At 58.2% G+C, this 19,299-nt stretch overlaps 8 protein-coding genes across 8 annotated transcripts; 6 read left to right on the top strand and 2 right to left on the bottom strand.

Annotated features, from left to right (window-relative positions):
• Positions 1-269: 269 nt before the first annotated feature.
• Positions 270-3,410, top strand: PSEUBRA_003353 (Ubiquitin system component Cue; the record flags this gene model as incomplete). The annotated part of the gene is made up of 1 exon (XM_059465022.1): positions 270-3,410. The coding sequence occupies one exon, from the start codon at positions 270-272 to the stop codon at positions 3,408-3,410; it is 3,141 nt and encodes a 1,046-aa protein (XP_059321389.1).
• A 1,679-nt stretch (positions 3,411-5,089) lies between these two features.
• On the top strand, positions 5,090-6,784 carry PSEUBRA_003352 (LisH dimerization motif; the record flags this gene model as incomplete). Its single annotated transcript, XM_059465021.1, has 1 exon — positions 5,090-6,784. One exon carries the CDS (start codon positions 5,090-5,092, stop codon positions 6,782-6,784), a length of 1,695 nt encoding a protein of 564 aa, XP_059320649.1.
• Positions 6,785-6,935: 151 nt separating this feature from the next.
• PSEUBRA_003351 (uncharacterized protein) lies at positions 6,936-7,352 on the bottom strand (the record flags this gene model as incomplete). Its single annotated transcript, XM_016436451.1, has 2 exons — positions 6,936-7,178; positions 7,263-7,352. 2 exons carry the CDS (start codon positions 7,350-7,352, stop codon positions 6,936-6,938), a joined length of 333 nt encoding a protein of 110 aa, XP_016292175.1.
• Positions 7,353-8,392: 1,040 nt separating this feature from the next.
• Positions 8,393-9,064, top strand: PSEUBRA_003350 (uncharacterized protein; the record flags this gene model as incomplete). Its single annotated transcript, XM_016436459.1, has 1 exon — positions 8,393-9,064. One exon carries the CDS (start codon positions 8,393-8,395, stop codon positions 9,062-9,064), a length of 672 nt encoding a protein of 223 aa, XP_016292174.1.
• Positions 9,065-10,398: 1,334 nt separating this feature from the next.
• Positions 10,399-12,170, top strand: PSEUBRA_003349 (Protein phosphatase 2A, regulatory subunit PR55, conserved site; the record flags this gene model as incomplete). Its single annotated transcript, XM_016436467.1, has 3 exons — positions 10,399-10,483; positions 10,737-10,834; positions 10,944-12,170. 3 exons carry the CDS (start codon positions 10,399-10,401, stop codon positions 12,168-12,170), a joined length of 1,410 nt encoding a protein of 469 aa, XP_016292173.1.
• A 389-nt stretch (positions 12,171-12,559) lies between these two features.
• PSEUBRA_003348 (FF domain protein) lies at positions 12,560-14,374 on the bottom strand (the record flags this gene model as incomplete). The annotated part of the gene is made up of 1 exon (XM_016436453.2): positions 12,560-14,374. One exon carries the CDS (start codon positions 14,372-14,374, stop codon positions 12,560-12,562), a length of 1,815 nt encoding a protein of 604 aa, XP_016292172.2.
• Positions 14,375-14,621: 247 nt separating this feature from the next.
• PSEUBRA_003347 (RNA recognition motif domain protein) lies at positions 14,622-16,709 on the top strand (the record flags this gene model as incomplete). The annotated part of the gene is made up of 1 exon (XM_016436458.1): positions 14,622-16,709. One exon carries the CDS (start codon positions 14,622-14,624, stop codon positions 16,707-16,709), a length of 2,088 nt encoding a protein of 695 aa, XP_016292171.1.
• Positions 16,710-17,673: 964 nt separating this feature from the next.
• Positions 17,674-19,249, top strand: PSEUBRA_003346 (Hydroxymethylglutaryl-coenzyme A synthase C-terminal; the record flags this gene model as incomplete). The annotated part of the gene is made up of 2 exons (XM_016436468.1): positions 17,674-17,733; positions 17,912-19,249. The coding sequence occupies 2 exons, from the start codon at positions 17,674-17,676 to the stop codon at positions 19,247-19,249; spliced, it is 1,398 nt and encodes a 465-aa protein (XP_016292170.1).
• Positions 19,250-19,299: the final 50 nt, after the last annotated feature.

Genomic DNA, 19,299 nt, shown 5'->3' with positions numbered 1-19,299 from the left:
GCTTTGAATGGTCGACGAGAGGCAAGCGCATGGCGTTCGGCAAGCACGTATGGTATGGTCGCCCTGCAGACTGCAGCCGTGAACCGCATCTTTTACGCGGCCTGGACACGCAGGGGACGTGCGGTGATTTTTTTTGGACACACGCACGCACCAGGCGCGAGCTCGAAACCAACACTTCCGTATTTCCATGTTTCATCGATCTGTCCTTCGCTACGACCCTCAACACGCAAGCATCCTGACTCCGTTGCTGGAGAGCACGAAGTAACACCATGTCTTTGTCAAGAGAGGATGTCACTTCGTCCATCTCCGACAAAGCGGCCGACAGCACGTCAGATCGGATCGCATCGGCGGTCGCTTCCGACCATGTTGATAAGCCGTCAGTAGGAGACGAAGCAGCAACTGACGAGAGAGCAAGCTCAGCAGCATCAGCACAGTCGAAATCAGAAGCAGCTCTCGCCGATGAGGTGGACAAGCTCGACCTCGGCCCTACCGAAACTGAGGGCGGAAAGACCGACATCACCAGCTCGGACACGGTCACAGAACCGGTGACAAAGCCAAAAGCGGAAACGACCGGCGAGCACGAAGACAGGGACGCGGAGGAGGCTGAAGCTGGAAAGGTGGAGACCAGCACAGATGTGACAGCTCAGCAAGACGACGCTGAGAAAGCGATCGGGACCACCGACGAGACTGAGCCACCAAAACTGGGCTCGACATCGGAAGCTCCGACATCTGCCTTGCTGGGCGATGCAAAGCAAGAGGAGAGCACAGCATTGACACAAGCACACCACGCCACAATAGCAAGCCACGATCAGGTCACGGATCAGCCGACGAATGTTGCACCCCAGTCCAGCGAGCAGCCCACACCGCTCAAGTCTCCGCCCCAGCCGGAAGAGAGCGCCTCGTCACCACCACCGATCCTGCCCAGCAAAGACGATCCGCCACGAACGCCTGACAAAGCGCCAGAAACTCGACCTGCACTGTTCGCGCGGAACATTGCTTCGCCTGACAGACCGTCGACGCCAGCTTCGCAATCGCAGACGCGACGGAGTCGAGAAGTGCTTGCCGGCCCGCAGGACGTAGCAGCCGTTGCGCACGCCTTTGGTCGAGACTCGCCAGCGCTGCGCACCTCCTCCGACACACCTCAGCGAGTCTCGACTCCATCCAAGAATCCAGATACTGCTGTGACGAAGGGCGAGGTCGGAAGCAGCTCTGACGATGTCGAGAAGCAAGCCATAAGGGACGAGGCAAAGACGCAAGACGCGGCAGGATCGTCGACGGAGACCAGAGACAACGCTGCAGCCATCAACGAGAAGGGCGCAGTTGACGAGCAAAGCAAAGCGACGCCCCGCGGTGGCATTAGCATCGGCAATGGTCCCCCGCCCACCACACAGGCGAGCGAAGAGCGTCCCTTCGATTTCAACCGCTTCCTTGAGCAGATGAAGCACAGAAGCGCCCAGCCCGTTGGCGAGTATGTCCGCAGCTTCATCAAGGGCTTCTCCAAAAAGCCCTACCGAACTCAGGACCAGGTCAAACTCATCTTTGACTTTCTCGACTTCATCGCCGCACGCATGCAGGAATGCGACATCTGGAAGAACCTCGGCGACACCGACTTCGAGAACGCCAAGGAGGCCATGGAGAAGCTTGTCATGAACCGTCTCTACCCGTATACGTTCACGCCTGCTGTGCAAAAGGAAGGACGATGGGCGGTTCAGACGGACGATCTGGAACGCGACAGGGTCTTGAGGCAGCGCATCGGCCTCTTTGGCTGGTTGAGCGAAGAGCACCTCGACGTACCGGTGGGAGACCATTCCCGTGGCTTCATCGAATTTTCTATCCAGGAACTCCTCAAGATCAACCACTATAAGGCACCTCGCGACAAGCTCATCTGCATTCTCAATGCCTGCAAAGTCATCTTTGGCATGATCCGACACCTGTCCACGCAGGAGAGCGCCGACAACTTCATTCCTGTGCTCATCTTTGTCGTGCTCAAAGCCAACCCGGAACATCTCATCTCGAACGTCGAGTACATCAGCCGCTTCCGCAACCCTGATCGTCTCTCGAGCGAGTCGGGCTACTACCTGTCGAGTCTGCAGGGTGCCATCGCCTTCATCGAGACCATGGACTACACCTCGCTCAGCAGCATCACGCAGGAAGAGTTCGAGAAGAAGGTGGAGGAAGCTATGGCTTCGCTGCCCGAACCTGAGCCATCAGCCGCCGCCGCGGCAGCATCAGGATCGGCAGCATCGGAAGCAAGCTTTCTTGCGCGACCCACTACACCACCGCCCAAGGAAGCACAACCATCCTTCGGCTACCCTAAATATCAACGCAGTGTCAGTGGTGCAAGCGTTTCGGCGCCATCTGGGCCGGGTGAGGAGGCTGCTAAGCCACTTCCCTTTACACCCGTCGCCGCTTCGCTTGCCGATGATACGCGTGCCTTCTTCCTTCGGACAGGCGAGGCTGCACGAACCGGTCTCAGCCGTCCCATGGGTGCGCTCGGCAGGCTGATCAATGAAGGCATTGAAGGCATCCGTACGCCGAGCAACAATGACAGTGGCGCATCCACCGAGAGACAGAATTCGCCGGCACCGCCCGCCTCACCTGGATCCAGTACCATCACAGCATCGACGTCCAGGCCGAAGCTGTTCGGCGGTCTCTTTGGCTCGCTCGACGCCCCCAAGAATGCGACTCAAGGAAGAGCTGCGGGGTACCCTGGGCAGCAAGGCGGACGCAGATCGATGCCTTTCCTCGGCGATGATCCCCAGACACCGCCGACAGATGATCGAATGCAAGACGGCTTTCACCCCTACGCGAGTGGTCCTGCAGGAGGAGCGCCGGACGTACCTTCTCGCCTCTCACGACCCAAACCGCGGCCGACAGACTACTCCATCGACGATGTCGCGTACGACGACGAGGCGGCAGGCAGACGCCATCTGATGGCAACTTCTAGGGGCAGCGACCAAAGCCAGCGCGACGCAGACTACTACAACGACGAAGCCGACGACGACGATGATGACGACGTTGATCGTTCGCGAATGTTTTCCAACTCAGCAACAGCAGAACAGCACCGCCAGCGCCGTCAGATGCAGCAGGACATTGGCCATGGCTTCGACGACAACTTTGCAGGCACGCCGTCGCGTCGAGCGGGAGACGAACAGGGCCGACTGCAAGCCGGTCGCCGCGAAGAGATCGCCTACGAGCACGCCCAGACCGAGCAAGCGATTCACCGCTCCCTGATGGACCAAGAGGCTCAGAATGCGGTGCAGGTGGATGAAGCAGCACAGAACTCGGCGAGTGTCGAGACGCTCAAGTCGATCTTCCCGACAGTGGATGACAGCGTGATCCAGATGGTGCTGCAGGGATGCGAAGGCAATGTCGAGACTGCCATCGATCGATTGTTGGAGATGCACTAGGCTACGATGATTCGGGCCGCGTCGACGAGGCCGGGACGATGAGCCGATTCCGCGGAAACGACGAGGCGTCGATCGAAGACGGAGAAAGCGCGTGCTCGCCCTTCCCACAACAATGGATGCCTTTGCGCGAAGTGGCTTTTTCGCCGAACTCTTGTTCACTCTTGTGCATTGTCCTGGTCGCTCCGGATGCTTTCGTTGTTCGGACCAGTGAGAGCCAGACTGCAGACCGCAGCCAATGGCTGAAGGCGTCGCACCGACGAGATTCAGCCGCCCGGGCTGGAGTCGGAAAAGAGGGTGAAAGAGCCTGCAGCCAGCCTTTGTCGAACCTCTCTGGTTCTGTCTGGCGCGACCGAAACAGTGGAAAAGGCGCCAATTTCTCGGGAGACGTGTGCGTGGATTGTGGGTCACCCGCGCTCGGCAAAAGCAAAAAGAGGCGCGTTGAATCGGATGCCTCTAGCCGCCATTCTTTTCACTGCAAGCGAGCTGGCTGTCGCAACCTCGGATGCGCTATTCTTCGGAACGATGACCTCGACGTCAGCAGCTCTGAGACGCACAGAAAGGCTGAGAACAAGGAGACCACAGCGTTGTGGCGTCCGCCATGAACTTGGAACTGGATTCGGCTGCAGCGCTTTCTGGCATTCTCTATCGACCGGGATCGGATGAGCAAGGAACGAATGAGAACGCGCCAAGAGGGGAAGAAAGGGCGTTCCCAGGCGGCTGGCTGACTTGGCTTGGCTCCATTTGGGCTCCGACTCAACTCTGATTCACAGATTCCTCTTCGTGGTTTCTGCCTGTCTGCCCCCACGCTGGAACGGGGCGCAAATTGGACCCCAGCCGGCAGGCAGAGTGATCCACTCATGCGCAATCATGAGTGAGGCAGCGGCCACTCCGACTGCAGCCTTGCCTTCTGCCGCAAGAGAGATGGACGCATCGACGAGCGCGTCTTCCTTTCCACGCTTTGGCCCCTTTGTGCAACCGTTGCCTTGGGACGCAGTCTTCCGCCTGTCACAAATTCGATCTCGGCAAAATTGCGCACATGGATCAATCATGTGCCTACCCGTTTGCTTTGTCCTTCCCACCTCGGAGCTGCTCGTCGCGGCAAGCTCAGTAAAGCTCGTAGCAGCTGAGGGGCGTGAGAGTGAGCTTCGATGAGCTGGGGTCGGATACGAGAGTCTCTGGCTCTGGCTGAGTTCAGTTGAGACTGTGGCTGCAGGCGTGGACGGACCTCGGGAACCCAAGATGCACCACAATCAGCTGCACAGCTGCATGCGCATGCTTGCTTGCAGCTTTGTGCATGCGAACAGGCTGCGACTTTGACCCTGCTGATCCTTTGGCTACCCTCTCCTTCCCTTTCCACAAGCTCGTGCTATTCTCGCCACCGGCTCTGTGGAACTCGCCACTCCGTCATCCCTCCTCCTTCCGTTCTCAACCCCACCACCCTGTCTCTGCGCGCGATGGAGATCTCAAGTACGGGCGCAAGCACTTCACGGCTTGCGTGACCTGGTCACACGGATCTCTCTTTCTTGCCTCGTTCTCATCTTATCGGAAGCACTTCAGCGATCTTATGCATCCCATCAAACAAGGAATATAGCCCTCGCAACACCACGACACGATTGTACTAGCCCACCTTATCCAGTCTCCCAAGATCGGCAATCGCGCGCTCCCACGCTCAGCAGACCATGGACCAGCAATATGGGCAGCAGCACAGCAGCAAAGGCTCCCAACCAACGCCACAGCCGGGACCATGGGACGGCGATCAGATGCTCCACATCTACCTCCGCGATTACCTGCACAAACGAGGTTACTCGCAAGCGGCACAGGCTCTGAGCGGCGAAGCAGGTCTCGAACCGAGCCGCCAAGTGCCCATCGATGCGCCGCAGAGTCTGCTCTTCGAGTGGTGGGTGGTGTTCTGGGACATCTTTGCATCGAGGGCGGACGAGGCGGGTGTGGATGTGAATGGCGGCTTGGCGGAGGATGCACGAGTTTACGTTGTTAGTCGAGCTTCTGTGATGCCAGAGGCGAGGATGGCAGCCAGCGAGTGTGCAAGAGCGCAGATGGTCGTCCCCAACGCTGGGCCTACGAGTGTCTTTGCAAATGGGCATCAGATGCAGCAACATCACTCAATAGCTCAGCAGCACCCAGCACACGGAAGACGACCGTCAGCCCCACACCAGGACACACTCGGCACAGCCCCCTTCTCTTTAGCGTCCCCTTCGTCCGCATCCTCGAGCTCATCTTTCCTACCCCTAGCCCCACCTCAACAGCGACAGCGACGACGGTCCTCCATCTCGACCCTCCCACAGCTCGACCTGGACGTGAGCCGCACGCTCGGCCTCATTCGCCCCGCGAGCCTGGTGGTCATCCAGCAGTGCATGGATATGATGGGTTTCGGTGGCAAGCGTGTTGATCAGCTCGACGCAAAGCAGCAGCAGGCGCTCGCAAAGCGCCTGAATCGGCTGCAGACAGCTCATACAGATGCACAGGTCAAGCTGGCGCAGCTGCATGGGATCCAGCCGCCAAAAGCGCTGCTTGTCAATTCGTCCGCGAGGACGCAGCCCAGACCAACGGCCGTGGACGGGTATGCCAATGGCGCAGGTCAGAAGAGAAAGTTCTCACCGACCGCCTCGCATGATCCGAATCCAAACAGACAAGTCGGCGGCGTCGGTCAAGATAGCCGGTCAATACCTTTGCATGCGACGCAAGCACCAGCACAATCGATACGAAGGCTATCGTACCCATCCGTGCCCTCGGTGCCGAGTGTGCCTTCGCCACTGACACTAGCGAGCGTTGGTGGGATGCCATTAACGCACGTCTCCCCGCATCCAGTCATACAGCAGCCCAGTCCGGCATCGAGCGCGCCCACGCCCTCTGAAGCCTATGCAATGGGCGCGCCAGCGACACTCCGGCTGTCCTCTTCGGGCGTTGATAGTAGTCCGCACAGGATACCGCACGCGTCGGGCCTCGCTGCTGCTCCACCGTCGATGAGCCCAATCGCAGAGTGGCCCGCCGTCGAGCGACATAGTAACATACCGCCGCCACAGCAGTCGCAGCAAGCCATAGCGCTGTCGACCGCTCACGACTCATACACGCGGCGGCAGATGTACGCGCAAGAGCCACGCCAGTTGCAGTCTTTGCCATACGCGACCCCGCTGAGCGACACACACCTGAATACACGACCGCTCGAAAACACGGTGGGTCTCAAGCCGATTCATCCCGCGTCCCAAGCCAAGTTCTTTGCGCCCAACGCCGTTGCAGGCGCACCAGCGATGCCATTCGACGAGTACGACTTCAACGTTCTGCTGAGCCAACCATTGTTGGCGCACGACGAGGCTTCGGCGTTGGCGAGGCAATTGGGCGACGTGGGGAGCTTCTAGAATCCTTTCCCTCATCGACTGGATGCGCAACGGATATGACACTCTTCGAAATCCCAATCTCTTTCAGATTCGTCCGTGTCCGCGCTGAGTGTCGTGTGAAACTTTGTTGGATTGGCAAAGGCTATTGAGTATGCGAGGTGATTGCAGAGGCTTAAGTCTTGTTAGCGGTCTCCTTCTGGAGCTGTTCGGGCGACTTGCCGTGCTTCTCGCCGTGCACTGCGTCCTCCGAGTGAGTCGGGCGATCCTTTGCGCCGCTAGACGAAGAGCCCTGGTTGGCCGACTCGGCAGTCTCCTTCTGCAGCGTCTTGGGGTCTTTCGAGTGCTTGTCCGCCTTGACGGATGCACCGGAGTGGGTGTCCTTGTTGAGCACACGGGGATCGTCCGTGCGTCGAACCTGCCAATCCAACAATGAAGAGAGACAAGGGTTGAATCAGTACGCAGTGGAATGGAGAGGAGGCATGGTGTGATAAGGACTTACAGCAGTAGTGAGGAGGGTGCGACGGCCAGCGATCGAAGCGGACGAGGCGGCGACGCGCAGCGAAGCAAATTGAGTTCGGAGGAGAGACATGTTTGCGATGCTTGATGGAGGTGATGGTGGCCAAGCAAGAAGGGATGATGGTTTGGCTCACAAGCACTTGAAGGGATTGCTGTCATAAGGTGTCAAACCCTCTCGCTTCCGGCTCAACACGGCTGTACACGGTTCGCTCATCAATAGGTGAGGACAATGCCGGCTCTGAGACGCATTAGTAATGCCAGCTCGCCGGCGTGCACGCTCTCGTCTGCCAAGCTGCCGCTGAGCGAGCTCAGGGTCCCGGTCCCAACGTATCAATAAAGCCACGAGCAAGCCCCATCGAGCTGAGCATTTCGGTGATGTCACATTGCGCTCTCATGCCTCCACAAATTGCGATCTCGACACGAGGCATCGAGACCAATTTTCAGGTTGGTAAGAAAACGAGGTCTAACATGGTGACTGTTTTGGCGAAAGCCTCCGAGGTCGCCCCACGTGGCTGACGAGTCTATTCCATGCCGCAGACAGCAACTAGCCGGTACCTATCACCCAGAGAAGACCTCGAACTGCCCTCAATCTGCTCGACAAGATGCATCTCCGGTGCCATAGAAACCTCTTTGCCAGGTTAGGATAGCATGGCTTTGAGTTTGGGCGCTGCACACGCTAGAAGCGCCGACAAAGAGGCGTGGATGCCGAAGAGGGGCGAGCTCGGAGCCTTTTTTTCCTTCTCCTTCTCACCGCGTCTGAAACACGAGCGGGGTTGCAGGACGGCGTTCGGCCCGCCAGCTCGAATAAAGCTTTCTCTCATTTGCATGGGCCGGATTGCTGTTAAAGGACCCTACGGCTCGGAGCGTTTTCAGGCTCGTCCATCGTTCACCGGCGGTGGGAGCGGCAGGGGTTGAGTGAACGTGCGTTGTCGCTCCTCAGTCCGCCTCGTGTGACTCTGAAAGGAAAGCAGGGCTTCGTCTAGGTTCTGGGCAGCGTGGGTGACTCTCCATAAAAGACACCAACCCTGATCAGCGGCGCAGCTTCGATCTTTTCCCTGTCCAACCAACTCATCCCTTCAGACATCTGTTCCTCACTCTCGGAACTCCCTCAAAATGAAGTTCCTGACGACGACCACCCTCGCCGTTCTGGCACTCGCCTCTTCAACTTTGGCCCATTTCACGCTGGACTACCCCCTCACGCGCGGCTTCGACGAAGATCTCGAGAACAACAACTTCTGCGGTGGCTTCTCAAACCCTCTCCTCCCTCGTCAGCCGTGGTATTACCGCAACGGCCCCGTCTCGATCGATAGCCACCACGACGCGGCCACCGTAAACATCTATATCTCCTACTCGCTTCCCAACTCGTCGCAGTCTTTCCTAGCAGCTCCTCCTCTGAGGCAAGACCTGGCGATCAAGGGAGAGGGCGAGTTTTGCTTCCACGCCAACGCTACGGCGGCCGGAACGGGGGCTGGAACCAACGCGACGCTCATGGTCGAATTCATCAGCAACGTCCATGGACATCTGTACCAGTGCTCGGATGTGGTCTTCACGGATGACGCTAGTGTGGGAAGCAATGTGACGTGTACGGACTCACTAACCGCTGCAGCTTCCAGTGGAGGTGGCGAGGAGAACACGACGACGACGACATCAAGCACGAGCCCGGCAGCACAGACAAGCGCCCCGGCGAGATCGAACAGCAATGGCGCGGAGGGGACGGTCAGGTCGATGGGCTGGTTTGCGGCGGTGGTGCCCGTTTTTGTTGCTGGCGCTCTGTCCCTCGCTTGAAAAGCTGATGACGCTCAATGCATATGTCCCCCTCATTGCGCTTCCCTGTGTGGGCGTGTGTGGTGGATCAGATCACCAGTCCTGATGGACCTAGTATGAGCGAGATGCGCAGGCTGAGGGATCGGTATCGGCTGATCAGATCTCCCCGATGAGCCGAGGAAGAACTCGAGCACCGGAGGCTGGCTCGTGCGCGCGGTCTAGCCTGCTTTTTCGAGATTCAGATTTTGGAGCCTTTGTTTTTTCTCCTTTTTCTTGCTGGTCGTGCGAGCTCTAACTTTGACAGATCCGTGCGCTTGGCCCGTTCTGCAGGGACCAGGTGACACCATGCTGACAGCGCTCCGAGAAAGGTGCATCATCCAACAAGGAGCTGGAAGACGAGTTCAATGTCTCTCAGTGATAGAAGGTCCAGCCATTAGCAAATGGGCTGTCGTGTGCCGGTCGACCCGACTCGTGTGGCTTGAACCATAGCGTGGTTGACTGATTGACAGCCCAGAATGGAAAGCGGTATGCTGGCCTTGGCTCCGCTCGGAAAAAACTCTGCATTTTCTTTTTCTCATTTCTCGATGCAACTGCACAAGGCGACATCGAATTGATGAAAAATGTCGAAAAAGGGCGGCTGCAGGAGTCAACAGCTTCTAAGCACGAGCCCGTTCGCGGAGAAAGAGAGAGTCAGAGGCTGTGGCTCATTCCGATCAGGCGAAAAAAGCGGCAGCCAATCAATTAATCGTCCTCCACCAATCCAACAATCATCACCATCGTCTTGACCATCTTCAACCACGACAGCGCTGACCACAAGCGACACAGCACCTTCGGCAACCGAACCGCGAAGCATCGCTGCCTGGACGACTGAGCACCTGCACACAGGCTGCACGACGACACCAATCCAAATCGGCTCGCATTAGAAACCGGAATCGCGTCCTACGTGCTATCGTGCGAGGCAAGCAACGTCTACGTATCAGCTAGTACGATCGCAAGCTCGGTCCACTCTACAGCATCGCCGTTGAGCTTGAGAGCTATTACAGGTTTCAGTACAGTGTCGCCCTGCTGCACAGCATATCCGTAGCTCATCTCTGTCACCCAAAGCGGTCGCGTACAACGATTGGTCGCCTCCAAAGCATTCGTCTTCCGACTCTTAGACTGACCCGCCCTCGACCTCAGCAATACATCAGCTCACTACTTCCACCCGCAACTCTCACCACACCTCCCGTCCGACCCGTGACTTGACCAACACCATCAAGCGTCGGACTTTTCATCTCAGCTCCATTCCGCATCTCTCCGGACATTGGCTCTTCCGACCCTGATACACAACCTCATCGCATACGACCCTCGACATAATGGAGAAGGAGGGAGACCCATCTGGAGGCTGGCGCTTCGCCCAGTGCTTCGGAGACAAGGGCGAAGTCGAGGAGATCACCGAAGGTAAGTCTTCCAGATCATCGAGGCAATCGCGCACGACCGCTACTGCTGATGCTTTCGCGAGACATGCAAGGGCATACTTCGGCAGCATGCAAAGGCTAGCGTAGACGCTCTGCCCGTCTGGCGTAGCGCTCGTCGCACGCTAGCTCTTCGGCGCCCCGAAGCGTGCCTCCGCCCTGACCAGCCTACTGACAATCGATCCTGACTTCCCTTTCCGTCCTCACCGTCTCGCTGCTCGCTTCCTTCCATCCGACAGCCGATATCATCTCGACCGTCGAGTTCGATCACACTGGAGACTACCTTGCCACAGGTGACAAAGGTGGCCGCGTCGTCCTTTTCGAGCGCAATGACTCCGTAAGTACTCCATCAGGCCGTCGCATCTCCTCCCCAATGCTCCGGAATCGCCAGCTGACCTCGTCACCGTATTAAATCTTGCTTATCGCGTCTCTATCGCCTCCCACAGAAAAAGGGCTGCGAATACAAGTTCCACACAGAGTTCCAATCACACGAGCCAGAGTTCGACTATCTCAAGTCGCTCGAAATCGAGGAAAAGATCAACAAGATCAAGTGGTGCAGAAGACAGAACGCCGCTCACTTCTTGCTCAGTACAAACGACAAGACCATCAAGCTATGGAAGGTCTTCGAAAAGACGCTCAAGCTCGTGGCCGAGAACAATCACAACGACATGAACTACGGTCAAACGCGCGATCCAGATGTCCACCCATCCTTGCTCCCCGTCCCAACGCCAGCACCCGGAAGCGGAGTCGGGCTTCGTCTCCCCCGTCTCACACCCGTCGATACCATCATTGCAGCTGTTCCTCGCAAGATCTACGCCAACGCCCACGCCTACCACATCAACTCGATTTCGGTCAACTCGGATGGCGAGACCTACATCAGTGCCGACGATCTCCGCATCAACCTCTGGAATCTCAACATCAGCGATCAAAGCTTCAACATTGTCGACATCAAGCCTGTCAACATGGAGGAGCTGACAGAAGTCATTACGGCCGCCGAGTTCCATCCCATCCACTGCAACCAGTTCGTCTACTCGAGTTCCAAGGGCACGATCAAGCTGGCGGATATGCGAGACTCGGCGCTCTGCGATGCGCATGCCAAGCAGTTCGAGGAGGAAGAGGACCCATCCACCAAATCCTTCTTCAGCGAGATCATCAGCAGCATATCTGACGTCAAGTTCTCGCGCGACGGGCGATACATCCTCTCGCGCGACTACCTCACGCTCAAGATCTGGGACGTCAACATGGAGAACAAGCCGGTCAAAACGATCCCCATCCACGACCACCTCCGCTCCAAGCTGTGCGACCTCTACGAGAACGACTGCATCTTTGACAAGTTCGAAGCGCTCTGGGGGCCGGACGGCAAGAAGGTGCTGACGGGTAGCTACAACAACTACTTCCACATCTTTGACAAGGACGACAGCTCGGACGTGGTGCTGCAGGCGGACAAGTCGGCGTTCAAGGCGAAACGCATGGCGGGCGCGGGCAAGAAGGGCAACAAGGGCGGCAACAGCACCCTCGGTGCGCCAGGGCAGATCAACCTCGACAACCCAGACTTTAACAAGAAAATCCTCCACGCCAGCTACCACCCCAGGGAGAACACGATTGCCATCGCTGCGACCAACAACTTGTTCATCTTCAGCGCGAACAACCCGGCAGGCATCCCCATGGCATAGGTTGCACGGCCCAGAGAGGATCAATTGTAACTTTGGAACATTCCTTCCTTGCACACATCAGCCTCGCGCATACGGCCACAGAGGTCAGCGTGCAGGCAACCCGCCCAGATTCCCCCTTTGTATAACCTATCTCCCTTTCGTTCTGCTCGCTCTCTTCGAATCGAACCCTCTTGTTCAACATTCATCTGCATGAGTTGCGCAAATGACCATTCGCGATTGAGCAACTCTCCCGCAGTCGAGGCTCACACTGACGTTTTGACGCGCAGGCCTCAGAGACTCACAGAGAAGACCACAGGAACGGCAGCGGCGATACACCGTTCGCATTGTAAGCGCCCTACAAAAGTGAAACTCACATCTCACGAGCGATGGTCGCCCAGGTGCGGAGCACCTTACACCTCCCCCTCCTCGGGCTCCGACTCCTCGTCGTCCCTTCTGACTCTCTTCACCTTGGTCTCGATCTCCTTACCAGCCGACTCCTGCCTCTCCTTGCGCTTCCTGCCCTCCTCCATCTCGCGCTCCTTCTCCTTCTGCCTTCTTACAAACTTATCCCATGCCCACCTGGGCACCCTCTCGTCCTCCTTCTCGGCATCCTTGAACTCGGCCAGCCCCTCCACTCGCCCCTTGACGTCCTCCCACGATGCATCGAGGTCCAGTGGCGGCTCGACCTTCTTGAACGCATACCGCAGATCTTCGATGCTGTGTCGATGCTTGCGTTCGAGCTTCCTGCGTTCGTCGGTGGCTTTGCGCTCCTGTTCCTCGGCAAGATAGGATACCAGCTCGTGGTAGATCTGCTTGAGTGTGTCTGCGGGGACATCCACCCCAGTAGTCCAGGTAAGAAAGTCCTCCTCGGTGGTGGTGGGTGTCACAGAGTGGCCCGAGGCAGAGATATGCTGCAGCGCATCGGCGGTCTGTCGTTCCAACTCTTGATCGAGCTCGTCGACGAGGTCGAAGAACAGATCGAGCGGCGTGCTCCCCGGCTGACCCACCACGCGGAGGAAGTCAGGATCATCCTTGATGAGTGGCAACACCTCACCCCACGTCGAACGCGGTTTGATCTTCCCCTGTCCCTGCAGCGTGCGGAGCAGCGTCTTGAACGCATCCCTGTTGTGTCGCTCTTTGCGTCGTTTCGCATCCAGTTGACGACGCTTGGCAGCATCAGAGTCCGCCTCGATCGTCTTCATGAGCTCTTCGAAGACCTGTAGCATGTCGCCCAGATCCATGGACGAGAGGTGCGGATCCTCCGTGTACTCCTGCGACTCGAGAATGGTTCGATGTGCGTCGCGCCAGCGGGTGAATACGTCGGCTTCAAATGTTTTGAGGAGCGCCAGGAGCATGTCCATGTTTCTCTTCCTGATTCTCTCCTCCTCCACCTTGTTCGCCTCTCGCACCTCCGCCATGACCGTCTCCCACACCTCCCTTGCTTCCTCATCCCCCCTCGCCTGTCTCCACACCGCCGTACCCCCCAGAAACTTCTTGGCACTATCAAAGCTCGAATACGCCTTCAACCTGCTCTCCCCCAGAATCAGCTGCTTGAAACCCGGCTTGAGCTGTTCCACCCTCCTTCTCGACTCCTCTGCCCGCTCGCGTCGCAGCTCGTCGACGTACTTGTGAAACGCAGCTTTGCGCTCCGCGATGCTCTTGAGCGCCTTGTACAGTGGGTTGGTGATGATGCTCCGCATAGTGGTTTCCCAGGTCCAGTCGACGTCGACGCCCGTTTCGCGGAGGAGGTTGGTGAACGCTGCCTCGGCGCCGGCGTGGTCGTTTTTGAAGTTGAGCTCGGGGGTGCCTGTCATGGTCGTGTGCGCTGTTGTGCGAGGTGCAGCTGCTCGAGTGGGGTTTGGAGACGAGGTCGATGCTGCATGTGGCGATGTGGGGTACGGGCTCTGCGCCGGCGCGGGGGATTGAACATTGCTTGTGACGCGTGGAGAGGCTGCTGCGGAGACGGCACCGTCGATGGGGTACGTGTCGAGAATCTGCTTGAGCTCAGCAGGGAGTGTCCAAGTGGACTGCTTCGTGACAGAGTGCACGTAGTACGATCGCTCGCCCGACTTGTATTCTTTCCAAGGCGTCGACTCGAGCGCCCGCTCCCGTGGGGTTTTGAGCTCGGACGGCTTCTCCCAGACCGAACGCCGCTCCGTGGTGTGGTACCAGTACGGCCGGCCTTCCGGCGTGCGGTGCTCCGTCCAGGGTGCTGGGGCTGACATCTTGGATCCCAGCGAGAAGGGTGGGAAGCGAATGAGGAGGAGAGGATACGGAGCGGAGAAAGAGCGCTTTGAGAAATCTTCCTCAAGACCCTTTCTGGAGAGAGTGCGGGACTCGGACAGAAGCCCTGCAGCTGACGAGCCTGAATTTGTGTGGCTTTTCATAAACATTCTTCGCACCATCCGCTTTGACAATCTTACTTCCTCACGCTCAGCACTTCCACATCAGCTGCTGCCATCAACATTTACTATGTCGGACTCGGCGGATGCCTTCCTCGCCGGCATCGAGGACGAAGTTCGAAGCAAGGCCAACAAGGACCGCACCAACAGCTCGTCCGGTCGAGACCGCGAGCAAGACTACAGCCGCCATCGAGACAGGGACAGCCATCGCGACCGAGACCGCAGGGACCGTAGAGCAGGCAGAGATGGATACGAGGACGACCGTGATGCTTCCTCGAGCTCCCGCAAACGAAGGGACGCGGACGATCGCGACGACCATGACCGATATCCACGCAAGTCACAGCGTGACGATCGGGACAGGCGCGACAGCTATGATGACGAGAACCGCCGTCGTCGACGCAGAGAGGACGACTACTACGGTACTGGAAGCGGGAGCAGAGGCAGCCGTGACGGAAGGGATGGCTACTCGTATCGACGAGATCACCGCGATCGGGGAGACGACCGATACCCAGGCCGCAGGGACCGCTCGAGGTATGACGACGATGATTACTACCACGATCGCGGCAGCAGGAGCCGCGGTGGTGACTGGAGAAGCGCCGAGGGGCGTGACAGCAGCCCTTCGGTGCGTCGCAGTCCCACACCGGAAGGCACTCTCCCCATCAGCGAGCGACCTAGGCCGGACTCGAAATGGGACATCCCCGCCCCTGGGTTCGAGGGCACCAGCGCTCTCGCTGCCAAGGCAACCGGCCTGTTTGGCATCCCTGGTCAGACTCGGCTGGTAGGCATGCCGCCCGTGAACCTCGGTGTCAACGGTCCAGGCGTGCCGCCCGGTGTGGGATTGCCGCTGCCGCCCATCCACATGGGCGGGCAACCGATCCATCCTCATCGCGGTGGACCTCCTCATTTCCGCCCATACCCGCCTCAGCACGACCATGGCTATCAGTCTCACCCCTCTATGCATCAGCAACAGCCGTACGGTCGATCGCAGCCCTACCCTCCCCACGCTGGCCACGGCCCCGACAACGGCGCTCACCCTTCCTCGCAAGGTCCCTCGCCCGCCGAGCTCGCAACCCAAAACGCCAACCGCCAAGCACGTCGTCTCTACGTCGGCAACATCACGCACCAAACCACCGAACCCAACATCATCGCATTCTTCAACGAACAGATGCACAAACTCCAACTCGGCACCGAACCGGGCGATCCGGCCGTCTCTGCGCAGGTCAACGTCGACAAGGGTTACGCATTCGTTGAGTTCCGTCACCCTGAGGAGGCGACCAACGCCATGTCTTTTGACGGCATCGTCTTTCAATCCCAATCGCTCAAGATTCGACGACCGAAAGATTACACGGGACCGGACGTTCGACCTCCCCTCTCGATCCATGTGCCAGGTGTGATCAGTACGAATGTGCCCGATTCGCCGCATAAGATCTTTGTCGGTGGACTGCCGACGTATCTGACGGACGACCAGGTGGTAGAGCTGCTGCAGGCGTTTGGCGAACTGCGCGCGTTCAACTTGGTCAAAGATGCAGGGACGGGTGCGTCGAAAGGGTTTGCGTTTTGCGAATATGTGGACACCGCATTGACGGATCTAGCGTGTCAAGGGTTGAACGGGATGGAGTTGGGGGAGAGGAATTTGGTGGTGCAACGGGCGAGTGTGGGGAGTGAGAAGAAGGCTGCTGCCATCGCCACCCCGGTGGGGGTGCCGAGCTTTGCAGGTGAGGGAGGGGATGCAGGCGAGCCAACACAATGCATGGTGTTGTTGAATATGGTCACCCCCGAAGAGCTGCAGGACGACGAGGAGTATGCGGATATCGTAGAGGACATCCGGGAGGAGTGTGCGAAGTATGGAGTGGTCGAGGATGTGAGGATTCCAAGGCCGGCGAAGGAGAGCAAAGGGGCGGCCGCACAGGCGTGGAAGCGCACCCAGGCAGAGACGAGCGCAGATAGCAAGGAGAGGGAAGGGGTAGGAAGGGTGTATGTGAGGTACAGAGAGACAGAAGGGTGTGCAGCCGCGCTCAAGGCTATTGCGGGGAGGTCGTTTGGGGGCAGGACGGTCATCTGTGCCTTTTTGAAGGAGGACGACTGGCCGGGTGATGAGGATGGAGGTAGGGATGCTGATGATACTGCTACCCAGGCGAGGGGTGGGGCTGCTGCTTAGAACGGCGATCGCACATGAAGACTCTCATTCACCTCGTTCCGATATGAATGACAATGCTATGGACTCAGCCAAGCTCGTTTGGTCGTTGTCCGTCTTCGTCGTGAGCAGAGGAGCCTGATGGTGCGCCGATCGCCGATCTAGCTTTCGAAGGTTGTCGCGGTGAGATCCGCTCTGCGGGGCAAGTCGGGCGAACAGACGAGCGAAAATCGACCCACTTTTCCTGCTGTGGCTCAAATCGATTTCGAGCTGGCTGTGCTGTGCAGCCAAAGAAGAAGCCCCGATTTGTTTGTTGTTGGGCTGGCCTTTTCAGCAGCGGAGAAACCTTGTTGGCTTGGAGACCAGCCGAAATGGCACGATTTCTTGAGAAAAGGGTGTCTCGCGTGTTCTTCCTGCGTGTCAGGCGACTCTGGTCCAGATTTCGAGTCTTCTTCATTCCTTCTGATCTGCGAGCAGCAGCAGCAGGCAAACGCGCTTGGACCCGCCACCCGACCGCGGTCCAATTTTTAAGAACGGCAATTCATGCTGGCTTCAACGGCTCCAGTGCCTCTTCTCAACGCGTTGCCACGCAAAAACTCTGGCTTTCTTTTTTGATTTCTTCTTGCAGCACTGGCCACGCTTGATTGGCCTAGCTCTCTTGCTCGCACTGCCTCTTCGTGATGAACTTCGCTGCGTGCGTGTAGTGGGCGAAAGAGGGTGAATGCAAGCGTGCGCTTCCGAGGGTGCATGCGTGTGTCGCGTTGGAGCGAGCGAGCGAGAGTGAATGAGGCGAGCGTAGTGTTGCTCTTTGGCCAGTTGTCCGTTTTTCCCTCGAGCTGCAGAGTGGATTTGACCGATTTGAGCTTGATCGACAACTGACCGGTGAAAGGTGTTGGCTCACCGACCCACTGCATCACTCATTCGTCCGCTACCTCGCACAGGCTTCATTCCCTCTTCCACCATCCACATCCCAACATACTCTGCAAACATGTCGACCCGCCCCCAGAACGTCGGAATCAAGGCCATCGAGATCTACTTTCCCCGTAGGGTACGTACTCTCGTCCAACGAGCTCCAGCTCGCTCGCTTCGCTTTGCTGCAACGATGCCACGAAGGGGCTGATAGCGACGAGGAGGTCGACCGCAAAGAGCTAGAGCGCATCGCTACCATTCTACGCAAAGAGCTTCTGAAGCTGACCCTTTCACCCTCTTTCTCCCCCTTCAAACAGTGCATCTCGGAAGATGAGCTCGAGGACTTTGACGGTGTAGCCAAGGGCAAGTACACCATCGGCTTCGGTCAGAAGTACATGGCTTGCACCGACGACCGAGAGGACATCAACTCGTTTGCTCTTTCGGTTGTCTCTGGTCTTCTCGAGAAGAACAACATCGACCCCCGCAGCATCGGCCGTCTCGATGTTGGTACCGAGACCATCATCGACAAGTCCAAGTCGGTCAAGACCGTGCTCATGGACCTCTTTGGTCCCTCTGGAAACAACAACATCGAGGGCATTGACAGCAAGAACGCCTGCTACGGTGGCACTGCTGCGCTCTTCAACGCCATCAACTGGGTGGAGAGCAGCTCGTGGGACGGCCGTGACGCCATTGTCGTCGCTGGTGACATTGCCATCTACGCCGAGGGTTCAGCACGTCCCGTCGGTGGCGCTGGTGCCGTTGCGATGCTCATCGGCCCTGACGCTCCTCTCGTCTTTGAGCCCGCTCACGGCACGCACATGAGCAACTACTGGGACTTCTACAAGCCCAACCTCTCGTCAGAATACCCCGAGGTTGACGGCCCCGAGACGCTCCAGACCTACCTCGGATGCCTCGACAAGACCTACGACGCTTACCGTCAACGTGCTGCCAAGCTCAGAGACGGTGCCGCCAACGGTGCTAACGGTCACGCCGATGCTGCCGCTCTTGCCTCGATCAAGGTGGACGACTTTGACTACACTCTGTTCCACAGCCCTTACTCGAAGCTCGTCCAGAAGGGATTCGGCCGCCTGCTCTTCAACGACTTCCTCGCGGATCCCAAGAACGAGAAGTACGCCTCCATCCCCGCCAACTTTGCCGAGCTCGACCGCAAGTCGACCATCACGAACAAGGACGTCGAGAAGGCTTTCGCTGCTTTCGGCAAGGAGCTCCAGCAGACCAAGCTCGAGCCCGGTATGGACACGGTGCGACGATGCGGTAACATGTACACCGCCTCGCTCTACGGTGGTCTGGTCTCGTTGCTCTCTAACATCTCGTCGCAAGAGATCCAGGGCAAGCGAATCCTCATGTACTCGTTCGGTTCGGGAGCCGCCGCTTCCATGTTCGTCATCCGCGTCAACGGCTCGACCGAGCAGCTGGTCAAGGCTGCGGACCTCAAGAACCGCCTCGCCAGCATGAAGGTGGTTCCCTGCCAGACCTACGTCGAGGCTCTGCAGACGCGTGAGGCTACGCACAACGCCGTTAACCACAAGCCCGTCGGCCAGCTCGAGAACCTGTGGCCCGGCGCATACTACCTCGAGAACGTCGACCACATGTACCGCAGGACATACGGCCGCATCCCCGCCAACGCCAACTAAGCGTTATTTCACATGTCAGGCTCTTGGTCACCAAAACTTTTCCATCATGC

This window comes from Kalmanozyma brasiliensis (genome assembly GCF_000497045.1).
Source record: "Kalmanozyma brasiliensis GHG001 unplaced genomic scaffold PSEUBRA_SCAF21, whole genome shotgun sequence".
Taxonomy (NCBI): Eukaryota; Fungi; Basidiomycota; class Ustilaginomycetes; order Ustilaginales; genus Kalmanozyma; species Kalmanozyma brasiliensis.
The sequence above is the reverse complement of the archived record's forward strand: the minus strand, read 5'-3'. Positions and strand labels throughout refer to the sequence as shown.